The sequence below is a fragment of the Anas acuta genome, chromosome 7, assembly GCF_963932015.1.
Source record: "Anas acuta chromosome 7, bAnaAcu1.1, whole genome shotgun sequence".
NCBI lineage: Eukaryota > Metazoa > Chordata > Aves > Anseriformes > Anatidae > Anas > Anas acuta.
The window spans coordinates 9,461,116-9,488,980 of NC_088985.1; the positions used below are offsets into that span (position 1 = coordinate 9,461,116).

The following is a 27,865-nucleotide window of genomic DNA, read 5'->3' on the forward strand; positions in this document are numbered from 1 at the left end:
TCAAACCTATTACCAAGATCTGGAACTCAAACCAGCAGTGTCTGTTTCACATGCTCAAACAATCATCACCTGTGAGAGACTTCTGAGACTACTGAAATGGGACAGATTGAGCACATCAGGTGGATTCAGTCCATTTAACTAAATACGAAATGCTCCACAGTCTAATACTGAACAAAGTTGTTATCCTCCCAGATTAACTCTTTCACATCAGATGTCTAATAGGCATAAATATGATTGTGATACCACAATACTATAATGGCACAGCACAACCTTTTCTTTTTTTTTTTTTTTTCCCACATATAAAGAGAATTGTTAAAGCATGACATATCCAAAACCACCTCTGAGTTAGTGCAGCTGCTTTCTAGTACTTAATGGATATAAGATCGTATCTAAGGCACTCATTTCTGGGAAATAAAGAATTAAGTCAGGAAAAGCTGATTAGAAGTTATATGCAGATTTGTCTGCATTAATTTTATTCTTCCTCTGAGGTAATTCAGTCATAGAAAACTATCTCATGTCAAACTCCTAAAACGGACTTCTCTGCTGGGCACAGCTACTGACCTGCAGCATTTGAAGATAGCCTTCTTGGGGATCGCACAGCAGTGACGATATCCGGTGATTGTTCCTCATGCACCTCTGATTGTTGTCTCTTGAGAGCGGGAAAATTTGCCGGATAACTGTCATCCTCCCCAGAGCACTATGTACCAACTCTAATATTTCATTATCAGTGATTTCCTGTGAATGGAGAAAACAGTCTTTTAAAAATATATACCTGCCTAGACATTTTATATTTATCTTTTATTATTTGATAAATGTTTTTAAATGAACAGTGGAAGAAAAAAAAAGTTACAGATGTGTGTGTTTTGTTTAGGACAAATGTTCATATTTTTTGTTTAATAACAGCATTTTTTAAATGAATCATCTGAAACAAAAGAAAACAGCTTAACACAGTACCATCTATTTTGGCAATACTAACATATTGTGGAGGTAGTTCCTCACAGAGAAGCACCAAGATGGTCTCAATAGGTTTCTAAGTAAAAAACAAGAAAAGTCTTCAAACAAAATGTATACAGAAAGAATGTTGGTTTAACAAAATAGAACCTTACTACATACTCAGACCAAAACAACAAATAGAAAACATTACCATCTTTAGGAAATAGGGCCCCTACATCTGAGAATGTTGCAAGATAATACTTTTCCTATAAAAACAGTAAATTATTCAGACTAATCCTTATAATAATGACTCAGGGAAGACTTCTGAGGTTATGAAATCAAAAATATGTGAAAGTTTATGGTAGGGATTGACACATACGAATGTGAATTTCTGCGTACAGAATAATATAGGATAAATAGAATCTTAGAATACCCTGAGTTGGAAGGGACCCAACAAGGACCATCAAGTCCAACTCCTGGTTCACACAGGACCACCCAAAATCAGACCATACATGTGCGAGCCTCGCCCAAATGCTTCTTGAACTCTGACAGGCTTGGTGCAGTGATGGCTTCCCTGGGGAGCCTGTTCCAGTGCCTGACCACCCTCTCTGTGAAGAACCTTTTCCTGACACCCAGCCTCCTCTCAGAGGGACCTTTTCCTGACACCCTCCCCTATCCCAGCTCCATGCCATTCCCTCGGGTCCTGTCACTGTCCCCAGAGAGCAGAGATCAGCGCCTGCCCCTCCGCTCCCCTCGTGAGGGAGCTGCAGGCCGCCATGAGGCCTCCCCTCAGCCTGCTCTGCTCCGGACTGAACAAACCAAGGGCCCTCAGCTGCTCCTCATACATCTTGCTCTCTAGACCTTTCACCATCTTCACAGCCCTCCTTTTGTATGATCTGTAGTATTTTTTTTTGTCTGCAGAATCATAGAAAGATATAAGGAAACCTCAAGGTCATGGACAGAGCGTGCATCTACTTACTGCCCTTACATTGCAATTGAAGCCAACTCAACCACATGCTTTTATGTATTCTGTATCTAAACAAACCCTGTAATTTTACCCTAGGAACAAATAGTTTGAAAATCATGGTCTTAGCTGATCTTGAAATCATAACAGTGGTACAGCTTGCGATGGCTATTTCCTACCAGGAGCTCACCATGGGAAATGACAGGCGGTTGCACCAGACTGCATTCATTCCCTCAGGCGCACCCTTCTTGAGGAACTGCTTGACATCCAAGCTCCATATCACTGCCACCAGCAGCTTTGCAAGTCACATCAGCCCATCTCAAGCACAGGTTGTCTGCAATCTGCAGATCTGGGCCACCCCACTGCCAAGGTCGCACAGGGCCTCTCTCAGAAGGCTGCCAACAATTCATATTGCTGTACTTCTCCGTTTTGTCACCACAGCCCACACCTTGTGATGTGTCATCAGCAAAAGTGAACTTGACTCTGTACTTTTAACATTCAAGAAAAAATATTTTATTTTATTGCCATTTGCTCTGTCAAGCTGTGAGTGAAATGACCGTGGGGTTGTTATAATTACTTGTTACGGTTGACTAGCATTGTAACTTTGGCTCAATTTAGTTTTTCTTTGCTGATTTTCCCATCATTTTTTGGGAACATGAATTTTTAACTTCATAGAGGGTAACATTCGTTGTATTAATGATAGACCAACTGGTGCTGAAAAACAGAAATAAATATATTCCAAAAGAAGCCAAAGATTTTGAGTCTTAATAGAAAATTCAGGGCTTTGCCTGTTGCCTTGCAGGGGGTCACTGCAGGAGACCCCTGAGCTCTAGAAGAGTCCTTCAGAGAGCAGCCTTCGATTCTCCTTCTCTGGGGCTGAGGGTGTTAATGCCACAAAAGATGTCAAAGTTTCTGCCACCGCGGTCTGAGGGGGAAACAGGTTTGCGGGATACCTTAAACTCATAACCCTCTAGGTTGCATCCCTTGACTGGCAAACTGAGACTGACTGGAATCAGAAGATAGCTTTTGAGAAAAAGTCCATGAATCATCCAAAACTTCAGTTCAACATGTGCCACACGTCTGGGAGAGCCTTGTCACTGTACAGTCAAGGAAGGAAACAGGTAGGCCTTTCTAGGCCTACCACAGGCTGACTCCAGCCAGGGTGGTGGTACAGCCACGTGGCTGTAGGGGCACCTACAAAGCAATTGTGGGGCACCTGGGGTGGCTTCATGAGTGGGACAGTGAGGCTGAGTGCCTGAAATGTGGAGGGGAGCAGGTGACTACCATCCTTCACCAGAGCGGCCCAGCTGTGCTTCCCTGGCCTAGTGGCATGGCTGCAGCCCTTCACCTTGCATGGCGTCAGTAGGCCCCAAGGAGTCATTTATAGGAAAACCATAGTTCTGGCTTAGCAGCACGTGAAATTTTAAATGTCACATGTAGAAAGGTCACCTGTGTGTTGACTGTGATAAATACAGAGAAAACAAACAAACAAACAAACAAAAAAACTGAAATCCAAGAAAGAAGAAATAAATATATGTGAAGTTGGTTCTTACATTTATATCCATTAGGGTAACAGCATATATTTAATAAATAGTTTTAAGTCACAGAGGAAAAAACATTTCTCACTGATCTTATAATTAAACTCTACTCATCTAGTTATTTGTTTAAAAGTTACATTTTTTTCTTTCTTGTGCATCATAGGAAAATTCTCTTCACAATGTGAAACAGAAAACTAAGAAAATCATTTAAAACCATCCTACCATCCTAGAGCTTTTTTTTTTTTTTCCAAACAAATGTACCCCAATTTTCCAATCTTAGTCATGGATCGTTGCACATCACAAGACAGCACACTAATTACTTTCTGTACTAGGTGTGAACACTGCCTTCTAAATAGTACTTATGAATTGGTTTGGCCATGCAAGCTCTCCTCACCAAATTCCATACTAAATGCCCACTTTCAGACTTTAGCGAACCCATGATGTTATTACTTCAACAGGGGTAAATCCTTACTTAATAGTGTCGTTTGCTTGGTTCTGGGATGTTTTAAGGAAGAAAAATTGCCCTTCATCTCAAATAGCAATTTGCAGTCAGGCCTGTAAATACTGAATTTCTTGAATGAGGATGAAGAGAGAGCACTTTTCCCAGGAATAAAAGATGTTCTTATATGTGTGTCCTTATGCTGTATTTCCCCTTCATTAAGGGAAAGACTTTGGATAGACCAAATATTTTAGGGAACACTTCAATAGTTTGGTAGGCATACATAAGTGTAAATCTGACTATTAGTTCTCACCACCCAACTCAACATTGAAAAGGTATTCCTTTAAATATTATTTTCTGTTAATGTGACATATTAATGGCAAAGTTCACTCTTCAAGAATTTGTAGCATTAATTTATCTATTTGCTAACCTATATTGGTCACTTGGGGGAATTCATTTATCTATTTATTTATCTGCACAAAAAGAACTTCAGTTAGTTCTTAATACCTATCTATATTGCTCAGGGGAATATTTAAATCTGCCCTAGTTGTGCCCAACTATCATAACACAAATTGCAAAATGAGACAATTATGTTTCACATTACAATCTCTATTTTCTTAGAGGTAATGACAGAATAATATAAATTTTAATGGCATTAATAATTTAAAGAACAAAAAGAGAATTCCAGAAAGAATATCCCTGAGAAAGCTGGAGGATTAAACTGAATGGCAATGAGAACAAGCATGCTCATGGAGACAAAGCTGCAGATACATGCAGAATTTTTGCATTAGGATCAACACTATTTAATAGATTATTCTTGCTCCTCTCAATGCATTACATACATCTATAAATGGATGCTTGTTCAGTAGTTGAAAATTCAGAAAATATCCTTCACAATAAACAGTTTTCAAGACATTTGTGACAGCTCACTCTGTAGATAGATTTATTCAACCTTAACATTATTCTGCGTTCCCTGCATCCTGCATGAACAGACATACACACACACATATATATAGGTTAATCCTTTAAGTCGTGGACATTTTTCATATCACAGAAAACATTCTAATACAAACCTGCCCAACTGCCATCCTTATTGTCCTCCCACACATCTGACATTGGCTCACTTCTTTTCCTTTAGCCCAATGCCCCTAAAAATCCCTACAGGAATATAATTTCATTGAATTAGCTTTATTTTTTGTTAGACTCTTCAGTGGGTGCCCAGAAGTCTGTCTCAAATCATAGTGAGTGCCTATACAGTAAAAGATCCTCTGATTTAAGAAAACATCATTCCATAATAAAAAGTAATTATCTCAGGGAAAAAAAAAAAAAAAAAGCATGCAAAATGACAGCTATTAAAAACTAGACAAAACATAAATTGCCATTGATTTTAATGTGTATTTCACTGACAAAAGAACTCATAACAACATGCTCATCTAACCTTGCTTCTGACTAAACTGTTTCAATGTAATTTAGTAGCAAGAGAATTAGGTAAATTCTGAACCCTACAAATTACTTTGAGCAGGATGCAGGTGCGTATGCAGTCAAGTTTCATACACACACATCTATATTTCAGGCATATAAGAAAATTATACATTTTTGGGGAAAAAAGTCTGTAGTACCATAGCATTCAAAAGATTTCTATGGGCAAGTAGTAAATATACATTACTGGAATAAAACTGGAATAAATTTAGACATGTAAATTATTAAGTCTTGCAAAGAAATGTGTAATTTGCTAGATCTTAAAAAAATCCAGTTTTCTAGTATTCTAATTCTTTTTTTTAAACTGTGCATTTTTGTATCATTTTAAAAGATTATGCATATCTTAGAATGCTTGCCCTACTTTCATTTTGAAGTATTGTTAAAAATTCTGCCTTATTCAAACAAAGTAAGGCACAGGAATGCATAAAAGATTTATCTTCTTATTATCAGAATAAATACCAGAATCATCACATACAGAGATTCTCTAAAAGAATATGTGGAACTTCCTTCCATATAGACAGAAAGATTGAGTAGAATTTCAGACAGTCCTGGTTCTACCTAAGTAAAAGTGAAACCATAACTATTTTCAGTTATGACTATAATTAGTTGTAGTTATAAAGTTAAAAAAATAAAAGTTATTATATAACTATATGCAGTATATTTGCAGTCAGACTGTGGGTCTGAATGTTGGTTACTCATAGGGCATGACATAGGCATTTCTAGCCAATTTAAAAAAAAAAAAAATCCAAAGAAAAGTGAAGAACACTGCATTCATAAGGGATTTTTCTTCTGAAGTCAAAAGTTTCCCCAAGATTACTCTACAAGCCCTGCACTAGGAAGGCACTCTTCATCACACACAACCTAACATCTTTCTACATGCTACCCTTGGGGAAAAAAGAGAGATAAAGTAGCTTGCTGAGACACACTTTATTTGATAATTGCCATGCTATTTTCTGCTTATTTTTCTCAATCTTTGAAAAATATTTTATAGAGATCTTGACATCATTATTTTCTTCTAGAAGTGCCCGGATGATGACCAAGAAGCCATTTGATTCTGAAAGAAAAGGGATGACTAACTGCAGAAATACTAGGTATGTCGTATGTGGTAAAAGGAGAGAGAACTATTGGCAGAAGCAATGGAGCTGCAGGGTAGAAATGGAAAGCAAGAAATACGTCACACCAGGACAGAGACAATGGAACACTTTCTCATCCCTCATATAACAAACTGCCTCTTACAGACAGGGTGGTGAAAACAGACCTATAAAACAGCAGACATGAGAAAATTGAGCAAAAGTCCAGTGAAGGATTAAAAGAAGCACATTTTGAGCAAATGCTCTGAAAGTGGAGGGGGAAAAGCATTAATAAAACAGAAACTTTATCTGTACTTCGTTCTGTCTTATCACCTGGGTTGAGTTTGGGAAAGCTTTATTTAATTGTTGAAGCTCTAGAATACAGGTGCTAGCAGAACCACCACCATCATTCAGAATGTGTCAACAGCCCAGAAAGGAAGAATAAGGTGAACTGTTTTCTGAACTTTGACTCATGTTCAAGTGAATGTGGTTACCCAAACCTTTTGGATAACATTATCTTAACACAGGTTGGATTTCCTCAAGTCCTTTTAACACTCTAAGTTCCTACAATTTCTTGCCACAAATGAAACCTGTGATCTTATGTTTTCAAATCATTTTATTACTACTCCTGCAGAAATTACAAGGCATTTTCTTCCTATTTCTTTTCTCCCTTCTCATCCTCAACTCTGAGTACTTCTGACAAGTAGGAGTGCAGTTCTTCACCACAGTTGTGAAGAATTTATCCAAATAATTTACAGTTGCAATTGCTATAGTAGTTTGCCAGTGCTCACTGCCTCCAACTTTTCCATTCCAATGTTTTTCATGGATTGAAAAATAGCAAATATCCAGATGCATCTATTTTTTCTGGATGTTATTTAGACTTCAGTTTTATTTTGGAGTTGAAGCTTACATGAATTTAATTAATCTTCTAACTACTGAATACTTTGCTTTCCTATGATTTAGAATCTGTAGACTACTTTATTCCTTTAGTCTTATGCTATATATTTCAGATTTTCATCAACAACAAACTGGTCCCCAATGCTTAAATATCTGTATTTATGGTTAGCACTGTATATAAGCGGCAAAATAAAGATATATAAAGAAAATAAAGACATTTGAAAAGCCCTAGTTATTACGCTCAGGTTAGCACAATAAGATGGGCTGCCTTAGAATATTCTTACTATAAAAAAGCGTCTTTGATTTTGCAAGAGCAATTACAAATACAACTTACCTTTCTGCTATCCATGTGCTGTAGCATAGGTTGTTGGGTTGGTTTTTGTTTGTTTTTAAATATGAAAAACAACAGAACATGTTTTTTCTTAGCGATAAAGAAATAAGCCTTACTGAGCCTTAGTGTCAAGCTACCCTGCACAGCATTAAACTCTATCTTGAATTGTATTGAATCATCCACCCTGTAGTCCCCAGGAACACACACAAATGTTGCAAACCGTGTGCTAGTGCAGGGCAATCAGGGCTACCTGGGCAATCAAGACTATCATTCCTTTCTCCTTTACAAAGCTTAATTCTGGCAACTTTACAGTGGTTCACAGAAAAATGCAGTGGAAGAATGCATGATACAGTTTTTGCAAAGTAACAAAGCTTTGCTTTATTAGAAAGAACTCCTCCCTTCTTTCTCTAAGTGTCTTGCCATGACAACTACCCACATGGGTAGTTAATTGATTATTAGGAGTATTTTTTCCACCCAGTACATACTTTTTCTATGGAGTTCCATGTAATAAGTTGATAATTTACACAGTAAGGAACTAATGTCATGAAATTTCCACCAGTTCTCCCCACAATCCCTGAAGTTCCAGATGAGAATTTAGAAGTGAATATTGTTTGAATTTCAGCATTTGCTATTCGATGTGATAGAGGATGTGCTAATTCTAACACTGAAAAATCAGCATGATAATAGGTTATTTTGTGTTAATAACAAAGGCCCCTTTGCATCTGATCTGATGAGGGCTAATCTGAACCAACAAGAATCAGTTCAATGGAAAAGCAACAAATGAAAACTGTAGTCAAGTAGAAGCTCTAACCTTTGGTTTTCTGACTTATTTTTTACACCTTATAACTAAATTTATTTTTATGTAAATTACAGTGTCATTTATATTAATGACACTGACAGCATCAGCAATTCATTACTATGTATATTTCTATCAAAAGTATGTACAATCACAATATACATTTCAAATAACTGATATCTAGAAATACAATGGTACATTCATCCCTGGCTTAGTCAAATCTCTGGAGCTACCCCGGAGGTGGATTTGGCTAACAAAAAGTAATCAAACAATCGCTCTGGCTTGCTCAACAGCAGACTTGAGATAGAGTTTCATGCTGATTGAAAAATGAACATGAGACACAATTCCCATAAATTTCATGTCTGTCAGCAAAGTTATCAAATAAATTATTTGATCAGAAGCATATACGGCGACTATTTGTATAAACTGTCATTGTCATACACATACTGAAAAAAAAGGTACGTAAAATAACCTAGAACAGAAGGTGCAGATCTGAAAAGTAATACCAAGTGGTGTTCATAATACACTTGTCTTTGTCTTTCCAAACTGAGATCTGAAAATATTTAGCACGCTTAGATAATGTGAGTAGGATGCTGAAAAATGAAGAACAACAACAAAAATAGAACATGTTATGAAGATAGAGATGATGAGATGGAAGAAGGTAATGGAGAAAGTTGCTCCTATTCATTACAACATTTAGATTATAAATCATTTCCCAATACCCTATCTAATTTTTACTGCTGAAGATTAAATTGCATTTCCCTTATCTTTGCAGAATGAACACGTGATCACATTCTTCTTTTAATTATATCTGTTCTGCTATACACTTGTTTCATCTTCTGAGTTTCATAGGAAAAAAAAAATAATTATTTCAGCCTTTCCTCGTGGGTCATATTTTACCAAGCTTTCATCATGCTAGGTGCTCTCTCTGGATTTTCAAAATTGTTCTGCATCCTCTTGTTTTGTTTTAGTGTCTTGCCCAGAACTTGCAATATGGTTCCAACAAGTCCATGTTGATGTCAAGCAGAGCAAAATAATTGCCTTCCTTATCTTACAAAAGATTTTTCCAGTAATATATCTAAGAACTAGATTTGATTGTTTTGCAAGACCACAACAGTATTGATTCATATTCTGTTTATTAACCATGATGATTTCATGTTGCTCCTGCAGCAGATGCTTACTAGTTATTTTGTAGCCACAGCCAATGTACTCGGGACAATATTAGATTTCATCTGGTGGACTGCCTCAGATTTATCTAAATAAATTGGTAAATTTATTTATAAATTTATTTATAAATTTATAAATTTATAAATTGGTAAATTACTAAAACATGTGTTTGTTTTTTGTTTGTTTGTTTGCTTGCTTTTTAGCAGACTGGTTACAATTAATACTTTCTATAAAGCCAGAATCAGGTACGTCAATAAAAACATTAAAGTCTCACTTGCTCTTTTCCCCAGTAATCGCATTACACTTTACCTCTACTACATATAACCTTTCCTTGTTGCTTTTTTGACCTCTGGTATGAGTCACTTTGCTTCTCAATCTGATTTTGTAATAATTTTCTTCATTATGCCTTTACATTCCTCCTCAGTTATCCACCTTTCTTCCCACTCTTTTTTGTAGAATACCTCTTGGATTTCAAGATCTGTAAAAATATCCTTACTGAACCAAAATATCTTATTATGTCTTCTCTTCACAGAACTCCACAGTTCTTCTGACATCCCATACTCATCATATTACCTTTCTAAAAGCCCTAGTACTTCACTAAATTTGTCAAGTGGAAGAACCTCTTAACCAAAGTCCATTATTCCTATTCTCGATAGCCTAAATGAAATCTGAACTGACTATTGTCCTTAACTTTTTAAATATGAAGGGATAACACTGTCGATCACAAGAAACTGTGAAGTCTTGTCTGTGCCCCAACATTACTTTTTCAGCTACCTGGGAAATTAAAATCTACCATTACTACTATTTCTCATCCCTTGGGCATTTCTGTCAGAGATGCACAAAAGTCATCTCCAGTGCATCTGTTTGTATTTCCACACAGATATTCAACAAGTCTGACTCTCACCGCTCCTTAGCTTCAGAGCAAGTATATGTGGTTAGGACACGCAACACTACACATCCTCTCTTCACACCTACCTATCCTTCAGGAGAAATTCTCTCCAATCTCAACTAGTAATGTGCTCTGTCCTGTCATGTCTAATATGTTTCAAGTAAAATTTTGAATAGTGATGAAAAAGATGAAAGAAAGGATCTGATAATGGCAAAACAGCTCATCTGAGTGAACAGTTATATTCAGTAGCCACTTCATTTCCATGAAGAATGGTTGATTTTTTGTGTATTTAACTGGTGTATACATAAAAAGAATGAATTCATATACATATATATATGAATGAACAAACCTGTTTAATTTATATATATGTGTGTATATATATATATATTTGTCCAAAGTTCAGTTTTGCAGAATGATTTCCTTTGTCTTCTCTCTCCCCCTTGCAACACAGAAAAGTTCTAAACCATGAAATGTATGACAGAATGGAATCATGGTTTCTAGTGATGTTTATACCTCCAGACCTACTACTGCTGCTAACAAAAAAAAAAAAGGAGATGCAGACTCCTAGGGAATTGTTCCTTATACAACCACATACAAATTCAGTTTCAAGTATTGCTGCTGTGCTTCTCCCAGAGACATATGCCCTGGGCAGTGCACAGCATCTTCTCTGAACATGCGGGAAAAAAGAAAAAAAAAAAAAAAAAAAGAGAAGAGAAGGGGAGAACAAGAAATGTCAGAAACAACAAAAACAGGAAAAAAAAAAAAAAAAGTAGTGGGGGAAGGTAGTGTTGTAGAGCACTTAGAAATATCCCGTGTCATGCCACAAGAAGAAACAACACGCATCTATGAAAGCCAATAGGTCACTTCACCAACACATCAAGGCATAAACAGCACAGAGGTAAGCAGAACACTAGACAGGTTCTAAAATATTTTCCTGAGAGTCAAAATTGCTGGCTATTGGCAACTCCCAGTAAGCATGGACTACCCATTGTTCTCAAGAGTTGTTTGCTTTTGTGAGGGTGTTTTAAAAATCACATGTATTTTGGCTTCTGAAAAGCTACTTGGCATGATTAACTCAGAATTCACATACAGACACTACCTAAATGAATGCAAGGAATCATTTGGTATTTCTAGTTAAATAAAAATGAAGAAGAAAAATCTAAAATAGGTAGGGTGATTAGAAGTACATTTCTTTTTTCCCCTTGTATCTTCACTACTTTCAACAGCTCTGCAAGTTTGAAATATAAAATGTTTGAAATGAGAAAAGTAGACATGCTTGCAAAAGTTTATTTTTAAAACAGTATGGTTGTTATGACATATTGGAAGATGAGGAGAAAGGCAAATAATGACTTCAAAGAGGACATAGGAGAGCATGATGTTCCCTGAAAAGGCCTGTCTCTATGTATTCTTTTATCCAGAAAAACTTGCCATGTAATGTTTCAGCCTTCCAACCCTTTTTCCAAAGATGACTGACTTGTTTTGCACCACCAGCAGCATCCAAACTGAATGGATACCTCAGCAGAGACTCAGGTTATTAAATACTAACAAATGCAGGGCTCTTGACAGCAGAGCATTGCAATTTGAATACAAGTCTAATAGCCCACATTTGTTCATTTGCACTGTAATAAGCTTACCAGACATACAGTTTTAAGTTAGCTTGGTAGTGTTGCTTATATAACAAAATTAAAGTGATAAAATAAGTTGAAACTCTGAAATTTAACTCCTGTTCTGGCATATGGGACAGAGACACAAATAAAAAAAATAATAAAAGTTTATTTGGTTATCAGTGCAGAGACACTAAAGTATGATTAACTCAAGTAAGATTTAATAATAAAATTCTTGTAGGAATAATACTGTACTAAAAAGCTGTTCTTACTATAGCCAACTAAGTTTGAAGTTATGGCCTTGATGAGAGGTGGGAGACAGAGCAGATAGTGAGAGGGTGTTCAAGATCAGCATTCATCACATGTATTTGGCATTATTTTACTGAATGCACTACACCTGGCAGGCTAGGTACAGAACTGCATCAGAAGAGCTGATTTGGCTGTTGGGAATTAAAGTCAATTCCATTCTGCAAATCACACTGCCTAACCACACCCAGTCAAGGAATAGCATATTTTCCAACAAGTAACAATGCAGTCCTCATTGATACTAGCTGGAAACGTTTGTGGACAACATACTCAGTTTGACTTCTTGGTAGTATAGGGAAATGCACGCTATTAAATAAAAAGCAAGCCCTAAGGAATCTAACCTTCTACAGATACACCCCTGTGGATGTGTAAAGTGTTTTCTTTTCACAATAGCTCTAAGCATACAAAGACCTAAAACAAACAAACAAAAAACAACAGGGGGAAGGGTAATCTACATTTCCTTCTCTTTTAGTAAAGATTTATTTTCTGTAGTTTCAGGAAGCTGAAAAAGTTTATGCACCTATTTGAATTTAATTGCATGTTGACATACTTATAAGTATGTGTATTAATATTTGTCAATACATTTCATTTATATTGCACGTTGTGCCTGTAGTATTAAGTTCCCTATACTTTGTTGGCTTGCATGGAAATTGAGATCTTTTTCTTGTGAAAAATTAATTTGTACTTCAGATTTGAATTTTGCCTCCCTATCCAGTCTGTAGCCATAACAGAGAAAAATTGAAGTTCTCAAAATAAGAGCAGACACCTTCTGTGTCTGTGTGTGTATGTATGTATGCACATGTTTGTGCCTGAGTGCTGAAGGTTTTTATTTGTGATGTTACACATTCAGGTTTCATGAAGTGAGTTTTAACATCAAAACAATAACAGCAGCAATAACAAATTCACAAGCACTCCCTCCCAATAAATGTTTAAGGAAATATGCACTATGTTATCTTTATGTGAATATAAACATTGACTCTCAGGGCATCTTGCTGACATTTTGTAATGGGCCATTACTGCAGCTGACAAATCAGGAGGTACATAAATGCAACAAGGCCTAAAAAAAAAATTGTAAAGCCTTTACAAACAGATATTTTAGTCTCTCCCCACTCCACCCCCTTAATTATGGAGCTTTTCTAATGCCACACAGTACAATTTACCGTTACTATTAGAAGTAATCTATCCTAAATTATTAGCTAGGTGCAAAGAAAGGAATGAGAAATTAACAAAGGAATTGGTTATTAAATTGGAGATTATGCATTTAAATTATAAAACGAAAGCAGTGAATACTGCTCTTTTAAAATTAGATATCATGCTATCCTTTAATGAATCAATATTAAAAACAAAACTATATAAAATTGTGCCATTTATCTTTAACAATCGCTGATTTATAAATGATTATACATGGTACAACATTTCAAGCTTTCCACAGCTTTATAAATATGAGTTTGCACTGATTCCCATTAGGGCATCATGGTACTAAGGTAAAATAAATCACCATAGTAGCAGGACAGGATACCATTTGCTGCAAAGAGGAAATCTCGCATTTTACATCTATGCTATCCTGGATCTTAGCCAAAACACCAACACAGTTCTGCACTAGAGAAAACCCGCATATTTTGTAACTGCATATTCTTAACAAGCTAAACTTGCAACTCTTTTGTCTCATGGTATGTGAGTACAGGCTTTCATAGCAATGAAAAGTGAGATTCTGACAGATACATATATTTTTATTTGAGATTTGAGACATTCTCTGCTTAGAAAGTAGACATCAGGGTGAGGTCAACATGAAGGAAAAAAAGTCTCCCAGATTCTACAATGTATATTGGAAGCTTTATTTTTACCTTCGGTATTCAACGTATACCAACTCAATTGAGACAGTCAAGCTACAGCACCACAGTTTGCCTTTTGTACCATTCAAAAAGCAAAAATGGTAAAAGGGTATGCTCAGTTTGGTGTATCAAAACACATGAAACAGAAGATGGTGACGAATGAATGTAACAAGCTATGTTGTCTCTTGACTTTCTTACCTCATTTACATAGACCCAGTGACTATCCTTTGATGCAAGGTTGGTTTCCACAGCCTACAAAAATAAAAAGAAATATAATAAAAATAAATAAAACATGTGAAACATATTCCAGAGAGAACTTACATTAAAGGTACTGTAACAGCTCATTTTGATTGCTTTCATTGCCATTGGCATTGTTTCAGTACAGTTTTTTCCATCTCTTTCACTGCTACTTGATCAAAAGGTACATTATGGGTGGCAGTCACATTTCTCTGACTTCTATATCTAAACCAAAGTACTGTGTATCACGAAGATATTCTGTAGATGTACCAGGAAAGCCTATTGCAGCAGTGTGGTACATCGATATGATAAGAGGTCCTGTGATGAACAACTGCATGCAGAGCGTATGTGGTACACGAGTTTTAGCTTCCTTACAACATTTATAATGGATCCTAGTAGGTTCTCTTTTCAACATGCCTCCCAAAATATATTATCTCTGCTTTATTACAATTCTGACGGATTAACTGCTAGTTTACCTAGTTAGTTATAAACACTACTCTGAGACACTCAAGAGAAGCTCATATGAGTCAGCCTCTCTTCAGATTTACATAAGGCTCAAGAGAAAGTTATAATTTGCATGGATACTTTTTCTGGTTTCCTGGTATGGACTTGGATAATCGTTACATGTAAATTAAAACAGCCCATCTCATCAGACAACATCCTTATCAGTACACAGATAACCCTCATAGTTCACTAGGAAGGTAAAACTGGAAAAGACCCCTAGCACAATAAGCACTACTGGTAATGAGGACCTCAGTGGAAGGATTGGACCATACACATGGAAGATTCTAATTTGTTTCTAATGTCTAACAGAGAAAATCTCACTTTGAGTTATTCTGCAGTCTAATAAAGCTATACCAAGCATCAAGAGGTGTACACTACAGTGATAATGATACCGCTAATGTCCTGCTTAACACATAGTTAAACAACTATTGTGGATTCATCTCACCTAATAAAACCGGACAGTCCCAGCGCAGGCATGTATTTCAGGAGGCAGTTCATTACACAAAGCCAGTTTTTCACGTCACTGCCTTCCTTGTTTTGTGACAATAGTACCCCATTTATCGGGCAGATATTCTTACAGCCATGTTATAAATGGCCCTATGAATCACTGAAATGAACCTAGTTAAAAACAAACACAAATGACCAAAATCCTTCCAGTTACCGTTTTTTAACCTGGATAATTTCCCTGTTCACTGTGTGTGGCCTCAGAAACAACTTCACTGATATAAAGAGGCTCCATAGACTGCGGCACTGGGCTGGGAAGGAACATCATCAACCACCATCCTCTCCAGAATACATTTGCATAATAAGACTCTCGGATACTTAGCATCAGATGGGATGAATCACCTTCTCTCATGACACTGACTACAGATGACTGGCTCAGAATAAACGCCCACAACTTACAAGGCTTAAGTGCAATGACAAGACACCCATCCTTAATACGGGCAAAGGGAGTACTGTTACCTGATCCTAGCAAGAAAACAAAACAAAAATTGGCTACATAGCCAACATCTACAGCTTTAACGTCACTCTTCATTTATACTCCATTAAAAAATAACTGTATATTACTTGCCTAAGTAATGGTGTTTTACAATTTTACTCATTTGTTCAGACTACACTAACCAGAGAGAAAATTGTGGGTGTTACACATGCCTCAATCTATTTCTCATCTCCACAGGGTGATATACTCCTTTAAAGAGACAAAAATCCCCAAAGACAAACCAAAAAGAAGTCAAAGGAGAAAAATCATCACAGACAGAATGCAGTATTTCTCATCATTATTGTAAACAGCATTATGGCAAGTGCAACTCTCCCTGGTGTCAAAGTAGATGAGAACCACTAAAGATGACACCTCTGACAAGATAATCCTCCTCCCAGCATGCAGTGAAAAATTGTCTCCCTTGGTTAAATGTCTACCTTGTGTTTCTTTTAAACTGTCTCGAAAATTAAACTGACCACCTAATTGAGGGACTGCAGCTCCTAGGAAAGTGAATAGTGATGAAAACTTGCAGATTTTTTCCCTGTTCCCTGTCTAACATATTCTTCAGACAAAGCCAAAATAGCCAGGTGCTGTAACATATAGAAGAAAAGCAAAGCGCTGCCAACATTAGCAAAGCAGAACGAAATAACGCTCAGGTGCAGAGTTATTGCATTGGCTACATTTTGTGATTTATCTGCAACAGTGAGCAATTTGTATGAATAAACGTTATGTCTGGGGTGCTAAAATAGCCAAGGAATTTCAAATGAATTATTGCAACTCATTCTTCTGGGTTCACATATCTGGGTCAAGGTTTTTAAAACAAGGTGCCTATATTTAGGATGCTAAAAGTTTATCTCCAGTCATCAGAATGCTAAACCATTCAGCACCTCCTACAGAAGTCAATGGCTCTGCACTCAAGAAGCCTGAAATGGATTTAGAAACATAACTACAGGTAGGCAAGTTTAAATGTCTATAAATATCCTTTGTTTAGAACTGCAACACATAGCATGAAGCACTATTCCAAACCCAGGCGTTCTGAGAGGAGGAAGAAACTTGCGTTTGCATTTTGTGCTTCAGGCTTTCAACCATATTTACTGACTTGTTGCCCCAAAGAACCCTAAAATACCCTAAAAGGAACTGTTGAAAGAGATTTCTTGGAGACTTCAACCCTTCGATAACACCAGTGTATCAGAAGTGTATTGCCAGAGGCCCAAGGAAATTAAATAGTGTGAAGAGCAAGGTCCTGGAGACATGGGATATCGTAAACAAATTCCTTCAGAATTCTCAGAAAATAAATAAATGTTTGCAATTTATATAGTTTCTTGTTCATTAAAGAATAAAAAGTATCAGCACTTAGGAGATTATGGTCACCCTTTTTTTTTTTATTATTATTGTTTAATTATTCAAGCTGTTCAAGATATTAATGTTTTAAGCTTGTGACTCCAGCCATTCAAAAAAAAAAAAAGTCTACCAAACATCCTGAAAGATCTTTTACAGCCTGTTTCATAAATGCATCCTTTATTAAAAAAAGCCGGTTAGAAATCTCTGTGATCACCATAGCCAAGGAAAAGTTCTGCAATATATTTGATCAGAATTCACACACTAAAATGAATTTCTGATGAAAAAAATTATGTACAAAATATCCTATGTTTTAATATACTCTATATGCATAGAGAGTCTATCTGAGACTTTGAGAGTAATGTCTCACAACATTTCTATCAAATAGAAAATCTGCTGTTGAGATAAACAGCACACTGGAAATTAAAGAGAATCCATCTTTCCTTTCTTTTTACCTTAGCATAGCAAGTAGTTTCCACAAATTTGGAAAAAACAGGTGCTGTGCGACTGTATCCCCTTCTTCCTCTCCAATTACATTTCAACAACTGGACATTAAAATACAATGATAAAAGAAAAGAATGAAATACTTCTTGAAAAGCGATCAGATATTTTCATGTAGATGGTTTTGTTTACTTTTACGTATAACTTACAATAATTTACTGCCAATAGTCCATGACAACATTATTTTATTGGAATCCCGTGGAGAACATGTATGTCGCCGTTCTGAGTAACTAACTCTGCTCATTATTTTACCTAATGGCAGCTGCAGAATTAAAGGGAGAAGTCAGGAAGGTAAGCAACAAACACCACTATGTTCACAAACAAAGCAATTTTGCAGAAAACAAACAAGCCAACCAGAAGCAGTCCCTTCCTGTCCTTTTCCAAAAATCTGAAACTAAAAAAAAAATTCCAAGCATATAATGACTGGGTAATAGAGAGAAGGCTATTTTCTACACTATCTGGATGCTTTGCAAGGGAGAACACCTCAGCATTAACAGTAAAAAGCTGACTGCATAGAAGGGCATGTAGCAGCCAGACACAACTTAGAGGGCGAGATGCTGATGAGTGTCCCAACAGAGACGGGCAAATAGTGTTCCAGGGACAGCAGCGTGTGCTGAGGAGTTTAGGTTCTCGTGCATCTGTGTTATAGTTAACCCTGCTGTCTCCTTACTGCATGTCGAGGGAAATAGGTAGTAGGAATATCTGGAAGCCCTGTAACCAGCCCCAGGATCTAAGAAAGAAGTGTCTTACAGATGGAAAACACAGATGGTCCTGTTGTGTCTACAGTTTTGGAAACAAGGGCTGCCACCCTGAAATACGTTATACAAAAGAAAAACCAGCGTGTTTTGCTAAAAGGGATATCAAAATAGTAAACGATGTTATTTGTGAATTTTTTCCACTTTAACGGAGGGGAGATATAGAGCATCATAGCTTTCCAGAAAAATAAAATAAATAAAAATAAAAATAAAAATAAAAATAAAAATAAAAGGTGAACTGGTGAGTTCACAGTTACAAAATCATTCAGAAAGTGTCCTAAGAGATACTGAAAGAAAAAAGCGGAGTTTTTGCCAACCAATGACTAGTGACAGCTGGCAGCAGAGAGCAGACACACCTGCAACATGGCGAGTACTCCTGGGGGCACTGACAGCTACACCCGGCCACCTCAAGAAGGCAGCCCCAGGACCCAGACCCCACCCCACTGCTCCTCCTGTGCAGCTGTCTTCCAGCTTCCAACCCCACTGAGAAACAGCTTCATCGCTGGCAAATATCACAAAGTACTGGTTCATCTCAGGGCCTTTGTCAACTTTTCCTTATTCATGTTTCTAATACAGCCAGTATGTTAATGACAGAAACTTTTTTTAATAACATATTTATTACTCACAATGAAAGGATAAGTAAAGAAGGGCTTGAGGAAATAATCACGTCTAATTCTCAGATCTTTGCAAATGTGATAAAAGATACTATCAACCCTTACAATTCATTACTTGCTTGCTCATTTTACATTTGCCACTGAACAGGTTTCCAAAAAAAAAAAAAAAAAAAAAAAGTTCCTCTTGTCCAAAGCATTTTTTTTTTCCCCTTCACATCCTTTGGGAAAGGATTTAACCAAACTCTTTTTTTATTCTTTGTCTCATATTCCAAAAACAAAATAGATATTATATTTATGTAATTTTCCAAGTCTGACCCAAACATACCTCCAGCTTCAGACTTTCATTAGCAGGAGATGGATTTGTAGATTTAAAAATGGCTCTACTTTTGGTTTGGATGTCCAGGAAAAAACAAACAAGCAAAAAAACAAACAAACAAACTATACAAGGAATCAGGGAACTGGTTTATATTCCACAGAAAACACGCAGACCAGGTTTGTAATGCAACACATCCGACAGTAATTAATTGCATACTATCAAAGAGCAACCCATATGTCTAAGAAGCTGTGTATACGTCCTGGATACAAATAAGTTAAGATAGAAGATATGGGAAAGTCCATTCTGATAGAGCAGGTGGGTTCAGTCTATATCACTATATCACCATATCACTTAGATGCTTGATTTATATTTAGAAACTCCTTCTGATAAGACAGTGTGGTTCGTGTTCACTGACTTGCATGGGTAACAAAACTTCACAGAAAAACAATTTCTCTGAGAATTACTGAGATTCTCACAATTCTTTAGAACCTTTCTTTTCCGTTTTAAATAAATAACTCTTGGTATTTCCAGTGAAGCATAATTCCTATAATGTTTAATAGATCAAAAATAAATAAATAAAATAAGCATTACTAGCTGTAATAAATAAAGTATTGCTAAAAATTCAAAGAGAAATGTCAGTGAAGTCTAACGTTACAACATTTATAATGTGAAGAATACTCCAAACTGATATTGTTTCTAAAGCTGAATTGGTAATGCTACCATTAGTATAGGGACTAAAATAAAGCTCCCCAGGTCACAATACCACATCCAAACTCTAAAGGAAATCTTGAAGAGAAAAGAACTCAGTTCTAGGAAGCTGAATCAGGAGTGTATATTTACTTTTCCCTTTTAATACATCAAAATTAAAATTTCTAAATGTCATTTCAAAATAAAAAGAAATTCTCCCTTCTCTAAATGTTAAAATAGTAATTTAAAATGGTTCTATGATATACTTTTTCAAATAAGAAAATCCACTGAACCTGACCCTTTATTATGGAAATGCTTTATTAAGAACTTGTACTTTCAGTAAAACAAAGTTTTGCCAGAAATCCAATATTCTCCCTTTACTGAATATCTTCCTAGAAATGTGCATGCCCACGCTGACAAAAAAAAACACTTAGCAGGCTGAGTACATATCTTCCAGTGATCATCACCTTGTGTCAATGGTGCAGTTATTTTCCCGACATTTACAACAGAAGCTGTCAGCTCACAACCTCAGTACATATTAGCTTCGTAGAAGTGATTAAAGAACCTACAAGCACAATGTGCTTTCAACATCCACATTTCTTGATCATTCACAGTGCATATTACTGCACTCTTGGTCTACACTCCAACTGAAGCAGTACCATTTTCAGTTACTAATAAGACATTTCATGCAAACAGGAGTAAATATGACCCAAACCTTCCTCACCTCTTTACATACGCTCCTACAGTTTTTGAATGCTAATTATTATCTTTGTACAATATGACTTGATAATGACACAAACTGAAAGGTAATAATAACATAATTTAAAATTGTACTGCATTAGTTTCCTGTTACTAACGCCATAAGTGATCAGCAAAAAATAAATATACTGAAGACAGCTACCAGTTTAACCTTACTCAAGAAAACCACTGAAGATGAAGAATATTATAAGAAAAAGAGGAAGAGGAACCATGCTCTGCAACAGTGGCCTGGCTTAAACATTTTCCAGAGTTTAAAATGCCCATTAGTCAAGTAGATCAGGTTCATTTGAAGCTTTTCATTTCTAGTTTCCTTAATTCTAAATTAGCATATCTTCCAAAACAAAAAGGATTTTCTACTTCATCAAAAGGAACTGTGTTTAGCAATGACATAATATCCCACTCTTTTAATTTGGGTATTTTTCAAAAGAGAACTTTTTGTAAATGACTCAGTGACTCTTTCCATAAGTAGCTTATCTTAACAATTTTTTTTTTTTTTTTTTTAGAAATGTGTCTTTGTTATTCCTACACAATTTTCATTAAAAATTATGCTCCACAGGAATTGATATGCTATGGTTTGGCGTCTCAGTAATTTTTTAACGCTTTCAGCAAAGCAAAATGTGTGTTGAACCAGACATGCCTGGAGCATCCAGTGGCACGTGAAGGTTTCTGTGGTGTATACTCATAACTTCTATTTTATTGTTGTTGTTGTAAGCATTTCAGCATGCTTTGGCACTGTTCGTTTCTTGAGTGAAGGCCAAAAGATAGCTCCGTGTAACTTGAAATTCAGAAGGTTTTGGGATGTTTGTCTACCTGTCTTCCAAGGCAGGCCATTTTTGCCACCTAGCCTTACCCATAAAAGTGGCCTAGGAGACAGCTGGAGAGGGCCTCTCTCAGGGAGTGTAGCCGTGCAACCAGGAATAATGGCTTTGAACAAATGGAGGGGAGATTTAGATGAGATGTGGTGTTAGGAATAGATTCTTCACTCGGAGCACAAAGTGCACGTGGGAATTAGGGCTGGAGATGCACCTTGCTTCTGTTCTTTTCTGTAAAGAATAGAATGAAATTACCTCAAAAACAGTGTTAAAAATAAACCCAGGGCACAGGATGGGAGATGCACCATGGACATCCCACAGGCTTGCCTGCAAGATGTCCCAGCAATAAACAGCTCTTGCCGATTCTCAAGGGTTGTGTGAATGCTTTTTTTTTTTTTTTTTTTTTTTTTTTTTTTGGTGGAGGATGGTCTAAAGTTGCCTCAGGGAAGGTTTAGGTTAGGAAAAAGGTGAAAGGGTTGTTAGACACTGGAATGGGCTGCCCAGGGAAGTGGTTGAGTCACCATCCCTAGAGGTCTTGAAAAGACATTTATATGTAGAGCTTAGTGATATGGTTTAGTGGAGGACTTGTTAGTGTTAGGTCAGAGGTTGGACTAGGTGATCTTGGAGACCTCTTCCAGCCTAGGTGATTCTGTGATCCTTACATGGCTGTAACACCGCTGATTACTACAGTGATACATATGACACTGCTTATTATTTTTACCTTAATCATTTAAATCTACTACCTTGGGGGTTCTGTTCAATGTTATTCTCTCTTCTATAGGTAAGCTTATTATATTAGATCTCTGTTGCCATTCCATTTACAGTACATAAAAGCAGAAGTACTGTACTGAGCAGTACATACAAGCAAAGTACTGTATATGGAGTTCCTCCAGAAACATTCACTAAGAATTTACTTTTCAAAGCTCAAGTGTCACATACTATTTATAAACATGCTAACTGTTGACCATTTAACTACATGGTACAGTGGTGACACCAGATAATTGCACAGCTGTCAGGAAGCAACATTTCTGTAAAGACATAAATCTACTGTTAACTAAAGGACGTAACTTCTCAGAAACCTTGTACTTCAAATTTCACCATCAGACACATACTGAGCTGACTTTGAAGACCCAATGGAGTCTTTGAAAAGACTGGCTAAATTTTGCTCACTTAGATGCTGAATTACTTTTTAAAGATAACAGGTTAGGTACATTTATATTCTATAAAAAAAGCCTCACCTTTTTAGAGACAATTTTCAATGCTATGTTAAGAAATGTACTCCCGAAGAGCCAGACTGAAAAGCACATGCTAAAATTTGTTGGGACTAGGCAGCATTTGGCAGTTGTGTTTTTTTGTTTGTTTGCTTTGGTTCTCCCCTTCCCACATGAGCAGAAAAAAAAAAAAAAAAGAAAAGTCACCAAGTCACCTAAAACACTTGAGCAGTTTAAGCTTTGTGCTTGTTCGGAATCCCTGCATGGGGTTGACTAGATGTAGGTACGAAGGTTGAAGACAGCTTGTCAGGCCATTTACCCTTTGTAAATCAACCTACTTTTAGCACAGATAATTGCTCACTACTCTGAAAACAAGCAGCCATTCCACAGCCAGGGGTGATGCATTTCAGTGCATACCACCGGTCTCATACACTGCGCCTCCTCAGCTCTGTTAGAAATAGCTAAGCTCCAACTTCAGCTTACACGGGAAGTTCAGTACAGTTTTAGAGAGTTTGTGCAGACTTTTAGAGAGCATGATTATTTGTAGGTTCAAAAAGCAGCTGATAACCATATCATTAAAGAGAGATGCCAACTTTCTAACACAAACACAACACAAAACAGTGAAGAAAAAAAAAAAAGTACATTCCTAATTTCCTCTTTTAAAAGAAGTGTACTTCATCTTGACAGCAAGGTAGCTGAAGCTCCCAGACTCATGTATCACGGAACAAGTTCTGAAACCTGAAGGACCAACTACAGTGTCAAGAGACCTGTGATTTTCATGAATTTTCAGTTTTAATAATGATTCACAGTCTCTTGCACAAATTTGATGATCATAATGCAAGGCTGTTACTTTACATCCGTAACATTTTTTTTTAAACTCCATAAATCTGGAAAGATACATCCACATCAAAGGTTACCTACCTATTATACACCTTTTTATCTGTTCAGATACACGCCATCCTTTCTCTGCAAATTCCTTAAGAATGCTGCCTGGTTTTAAAGGAGAGAAGATGACACTAGTTTTGCCTCAGCTTCAAACATAATCACTTTCAAACCAGTCCTTTTTTGCCTGCAGCACTCCCACTTTAAACCAAAAAATAAATACATGAATAAAGTAAAACCCTCACAGATCTGAGGGCCTTCTTGTCAGTCACAGTACATTTTACATGCATAAACTGTGCCACAGGCTGTGTGAGCACTAAAAACCAGAAAGATCACCTTAACCATCTCAAACCAGAAGACTCTTCCTGAGCAGGTCTGCCAGGAGGAAAGAATATTTGCCTTTCGTTATCCTGCATGAAGCTTCCATATACTGGTCAAGTGACAGCTCTTTCAGGCTGCCCTAGGAGGATAGAAACCCTTGGGGAACAGCAATGGAAGGGACAACTCTCCCTTTACACAACCTTAATGACTTTTTGCAACGCTTTGCAAACAGGTAGGCAAAGACAGCAGTCTGCTAGCACTGTGTACATGTACAGCACATACCAATGAGAAGCAGGCACAGGTAAGCTCATATTTTGTTCACAAATTTTTCTTCCTAGTAGCTGTACAAATATTCACTATTTGAGTCAAAACCCCTTATATTTTGCATCCACACTTTCTCAAAGCTTGCAGAGATGCATTGGAGCCCACGTGGTTGCTACCTCATTGTTGCCAGTCTTCATCAGCTGGCAAATGTCTGGCAGCAAGAATTACACACACACGTGTATATATACTTATATATATATATGTGTGTGTCACAGTAGCATGACTTGAGCAGATTTGGCTGAAAAACATACTTTTCTTGAATGTTTGCATGCAGTTATTCAGGAGAGTATAGCAAAGTTATTAATTTAGGAATACACATTCCACTCTTGGAAGCAATTTCCATTTCATCTAACACAAGGTTGCCTACTGTTTGCAAAGTTATAGACAATTTTTTTTTTTGAGAATGAACTTTTCTACATTGTCTGGAGCAACAGGTTATCTTCCAGCTCCAGGGGAAACAGCATTCATAACAGATTATTCCTTGATTCTGTTACTGAAAATGAACAATTTTAGCGTGTTAACAATTATAAGTTTCCTCCCATTGTTTCTGAGGTAAAGTTTAGAAAAAACACAGATTTGTGTTCAAATTTCCATGTTGCTTAGCTTCTTTATAAATGCAGAGAAAGAAAAATGTGAAACTAATAGTTTCTCATTTTAAAATCTGAGCACATTTTACTTGTCATATAGCATCTTTAGCACTGATTTCTATTACCCCATCCATACACATCTGAAAGGACTCACAAGTGAACTTCCCTTATGGCTAATGAAAGCAGCCTACACCTCACTTACAAAACAACAAAGTACATTATACAGTTCACTGTTTTCAAAGCCAGAGGAAAAAACATTCATAATCATTGATCATATTAGGTAGCGTGATCATGATTTAAACAAGGCTAAGCACAGCCAAGACTGACAGCTTCATAATGGAGAACCTTAAAGTAATTTAACATTTCCTCAGCCATCCTCAGATTCTGAGCTTTATAGTTAGCCTATTTTCTCAGTAGTTACTCATTTTCAACCCAAGAACTTTAGTTGCTTATTTAACATTATCATTAATGATTCTGGAAAATACTAGTAAAGGAAACTTTTCCTAGGAAAACTGGGAATTATGATAAATAAAGAAGTATCTAGAGAATATTTAAAAAAATGATGAATTCTGAAACCAAATAACATAGTTACAGTGAAATTCAGTAGCATGAAAAATAAAGTCATGCACTCAAAGAACAGAAAACAAAACAAAACAAAACAACCCACTTTGCTATTATTTGAGACTTCATCAGTTTGAAAAACATCAGGGGCTTGTTAGAGGTACACTGTTGGTGATCTGCCATTTTGTGCTCCCAAAGTTAGCCTGTAAGATGTATCAGATGAAATATCAATTGAGTAAGGAAGTATTAGCAACACCAGACAGACTCCTGTAGTAACTAGCAGGTGAGAGTAGAATTTAAGATTGTATAGTTTACTTAGCAGTGAAACTGTAAGAAAATAAAAATAAAAATACACTTCCTGCATTTCAAGTACTGTATTAAGTACCTCAGGAAGATAACCACCAAAGAATCCTCATTGCCAAACTTCATATGACAATGCTGGTACAAAGACAAATGGGTACAAATAGGATCATAGATACATTTTGGCTGAAAATACAAAGGTTTCTGAGTATGGTGAGCTCCTGAATTCAATTCAAGAACAGCAGTGGCAGGACAAAATACATCCAGCGAAATTTCAATAGTGCATGATCATAGATAAAAGCACTTATGGAATACGTATTTATGTATTATGGCGGCCTCTGTTCTCAAGGGACATAAGCAAGTAAGCCAGGAGCTCACTTCTCATTCTACAGCTCTAGGGCAGTATAGAAACGAACCAGCAACATTCTGAGTTTTATGACAAAGACACAAAATCTACACTTTATCCATTACATGCTACACCAGAGCTAGAAGAGTTAATTTTGAGCTCATGTTCCTATTAGGAACTCAGACATTTGAGATTTAATATCTCACATGTTCCAAATTGCGTCTCCTGGCACTTGGCAAGCAGCTTGTCAGCTTCAATGCAATTTGTTTCTCCAAACCCAAATTGTTTTTAAAAGATTAAGGTGTTCTAAATTTTTAAAGCAGTAAGTACAAAAGCAGTAATCCTTTACCGTTCTGATAAGGATTGTCTGCCATAATCTTTATTATTTACTAAAGCATGACTGTCAGAGAAAAGGAAGTATTTTTTTTTTCAAAGTCTATTTAGGTAGCTGAGTTGGTATTTTCTGAATTTAGGGCTGAGAAAAGACAACTGATTATTTCAGCTCTGAAGAACTCGGGAAAATAAAATAAACATAAAAAATAAAAATAAAATAAAATAAAATAAAATAAAATAAAATAAAATAAAATAAAATAAAATAAAATAAAATAAAATAAAATAAAATAAAATAAAATAAAATAAAATAAAATAAAATAAAATAAAATAAAATAAAATAAAATAAAATAAAAAAGATTTTCTTCCTTGTTAGGCAGACACATGCATCTATGCCCCCATTTTAGTGATGTCCCCTGCCTTTATGGATACGCACACAGCTGGCTGGGGAGGGGAGGAGCACACAAACAGGAAAAGGAAACTGCAGGGTAAGAAAGAGGTGGCCATATTCTGACAGAGAAGGCAAGGAGTGACAGGCTGCAACATGTCCAGCTCTAAGCATAAAGAAGATTTTAAACAGAACTGTGCTGTTACCATACTAGACAGAGACTCTGAAAAACAGACTGATGGATTTGCCATAAACTGGTTGGAAAACAGCTGGCAAATGTTCTCAGATTTGACATCCATTAACAGCCACCTCTGTATTATATGGGTGTGCTTATATATGTACATAGAGAGACCCAAACAGGTATATACGTGCATAAGATTATGTAGATATGAAATAGAGAAGTAGTACATACAAAGCAAATGCAAGGTGGAACATCCTAATACAGGCAAAATGTTCCAGGTGTTCATAGACATAAAATGAATGTGAGTACATGTGGAGGAAGATGTGTGGCTCCCCCTAGATCCCTCAGGGCTTTATCCCTGGCAGCTGCCAGTCATTCCCTGCAAGGAGACCTCTCCCAGGTTACAAATGCCAGTGGCACCGCAGCTGTGGCACTGGGCTTGATGGAGGATTTGGGCCCAGCCGTGCTCCCACAGCAGCCCTGTGGGGCTGTGGCCCAGCTACCTTTGTGCCATAAAACCCAGTAATTTGGCCTCATGTGTTGCTGGAAATACCTGGGAGGATTGCTCTCATTTGGGCTGTCGGAAATACCTGTGGGGAGGGCACAGCAGGAGGGCCGGAGCAGGCCAGGGGAGTGGAGGCCTCGGCCTGTGTGCAGTGGTGGCCTGCAGGGCTGGGGCCTGGCTGT

The 27,865-nt window shown here is 36.8% G+C and overlaps 1 protein-coding gene across 12 annotated transcripts in view; it reads right to left on the reverse strand.

Annotated features, from left to right (window-relative positions):
- Window positions 1–27,865, reverse strand: part of GRID1 (glutamate ionotropic receptor delta type subunit 1) — a 583,553-nt gene that overhangs the window by 108,496 nt on the left and 447,192 nt on the right. For 10 of the 12 annotated variants that reach the window (XM_068688379.1, XM_068688377.1, XM_068688380.1 and 7 more), the window contains 3 exons: window positions 14,444–14,497; window positions 977–1,030; window positions 562–735 (listed from right to left, as the gene is read on the reverse strand). In XM_068688379.1, the coding sequence (XP_068544480.1) occupies window positions 562–735; window positions 977–1,030; window positions 14,444–14,497 (282 nt within the window). The remainder of the gene's footprint in view (window positions 1–561; window positions 736–976; window positions 1,031–14,443; window positions 14,498–27,865) is intronic. The other 2 variants (XM_068688375.1, XM_068688373.1) reach the window with 1 other exon arrangement.